The sequence below is a fragment of the Pterocles gutturalis genome, unplaced genomic scaffold (genome assembly GCF_000699245.1).
Source record: "Pterocles gutturalis isolate BGI_N339 unplaced genomic scaffold, ASM69924v1 scaffold21152, whole genome shotgun sequence".
NCBI classification, from domain to species: Eukaryota; Metazoa; Chordata; class Aves; order Pterocliformes; family Pteroclidae; genus Pterocles; species Pterocles gutturalis.
The window spans coordinates 1-1762 of NW_010108390.1; the positions used below are offsets into that span (position 1 = coordinate 1).

Here is a 1762-nt window from a genome sequence, read left to right on the forward strand (position 1 = left end):
AGTGAGTTGGGTGCCTCCCGGCTCGGGTGCTGGGGGAGGAAGAGGAAAGGGGGAGGCTTGGGGCCCTTCTGAGGGAAGGGCAGGCAGAGAGGGAGGAGAGTCTCGGGGGTAAGAAGATTCCCCACCTGGCACGGAACCCCCCTGTGCCGTGGGAAAGCTGTGCTGCTCCTGCCTTGCCTGCAGGGGCCTGGCAGACTGCAAGGGGGATGCTGGTCCCATCTGCTGCAGAGCAAGGCTGCTAGTGTCCCCAGTAGTTTGCACTTGAGTCCCCAGGAACAGGTGAGGATTTGGTTTTTTTGTCCATTGCTACTTTTTATTAGATCTCAGCATGTGGGAAAATCGGTGGACCATTTGTTGGTGTTCAGAAAGGAGAAGGATGACCTGGAAACTGGGGGCTGCTGGGCTTTGTGTGTACTAATGGAAATGCAGGTGCGGGACTCAGCTGTGTCGTAAAGGCCCAGTGGTTCATTCAGTCCTGCAGAACATTGCCTGGTTGTGTTCCTGCGTGGTGTGGGAATTTATTTAAGGCAGACTCTTGCAGTCTGGTTCTCACGCTGACCCTGTGCAGTGATATTCTCAGTCAAAACCGTGACAGCTCAAACTAGGAGAGCAAAGGGTGCAGCACCTGTGGAGCTCTAATGGGTAGATGGAACTTCAGTGAGCTGTTGGTGGGGAATTTTTCAAGTTACTCCCTCTGCACAACATCTCCCCAGAGGTGTCTGGGCTCCGCGACTCAGCTGGCTCAGCCCAGCACCATTCCGAATTTGTGTCTGTTCTCAGCCTTGTCGTTTGGTGTCCTTTCCTTCGGCAGGCTCCTGGTTTGGCAACGCAGAGACAAAGCGCCGCTACATAGGAGTGATGATGCTGACTCTCACCCCAAGGTACGTGTTCAGGGATCGGGGCCAGCAGGCGGGTCTGTTGGGCAGCATGGCTGTGTGGTGGGATCTTCCAAACCGAGCGTGACTGCCTTGGGAGGATTGTCTTCACAGTTTAAGCATTCGCTCTCAAATTGTGTTTACACTCTGGGCTGTGTCAGAGGTAAATTAGAAGCTTGCAAGTTTCTACACTTGTGGCAGAATCTACAAGCAGAGAAAAAGTCCCTGAACCTACCACCCCAAGTGTGGATGAGTCTGTAATTGTCACTGCAGGGGGAGTTCAATAAAGAGCCCTTGCAGCACAGCATGAAGGAAGAGCTGCCAGAAACGTTGTGTAATTAACAGTCAGGGAACTTAACGGCTGGAAGGTGCGATCAAAGAGTTGGGCAAGTTGTTCTCTCTGGGAGGAGGGATCTGTCAGGAGGATGGCTGTGGTGCAGGAACAGTTCTAGAATGTGGGACTTTCAGAATGAGAAATGGCAAGAATTCAGAATAAGAATTTCAGAATGAGAAATGGCAAGAATTCAGAATAAGAATTTCAGAATGAGAAATGCAAGGTTGCCTGCAGTGGCGTCAAAGGCAGAAGGTGAGAGGGCAGGGGAGCGGGCTGTGCTGGCATGCGTGGCATGGCCACTGCCCAGAGCAGGGTGTGAGGCTCTGGGGGTTCAGGAGGAAGGCTGGGTGCTGCCTCGGGAGGGAAGTCATCACGGTGCTGACCAGTGCAGTTCTGGCAAGTGGAAGAGGATGGCTTGTGTGTCTGAGACTCTTCCCCCTCAGGGTTGTGGCTTGGGAGGAACGTTGTGTTACCCCTGCATCCCCAGGAATGCTCTGGTCATCAGAGAGCACTGCGGACAGACAGCCTGCTTGGCTCTGATGGAGGGAGCACC

At 53.6% G+C, this 1762-nt stretch overlaps 1 protein-coding gene across 1 annotated transcript in view; it reads left to right on the forward strand.

The window, feature by feature from the left end:
- Positions 1 to 811: 811 nt before the first annotated feature.
- The window catches only part of LOC104461153 (serine protease HTRA2, mitochondrial-like), a gene marked incomplete at its 5' end in the record, with an annotated part of 2803 nt that continues 1852 nt past the window's right edge, over positions 812 to 1762 (forward strand). Inside the window, one exon of the mRNA XM_010072631.1 lies at positions 812 to 881. Within this exon, the coding sequence (XP_010070933.1) occupies positions 812 to 881 (70 nt within the window). The remainder of the gene's footprint in view (positions 882 to 1762) is intronic.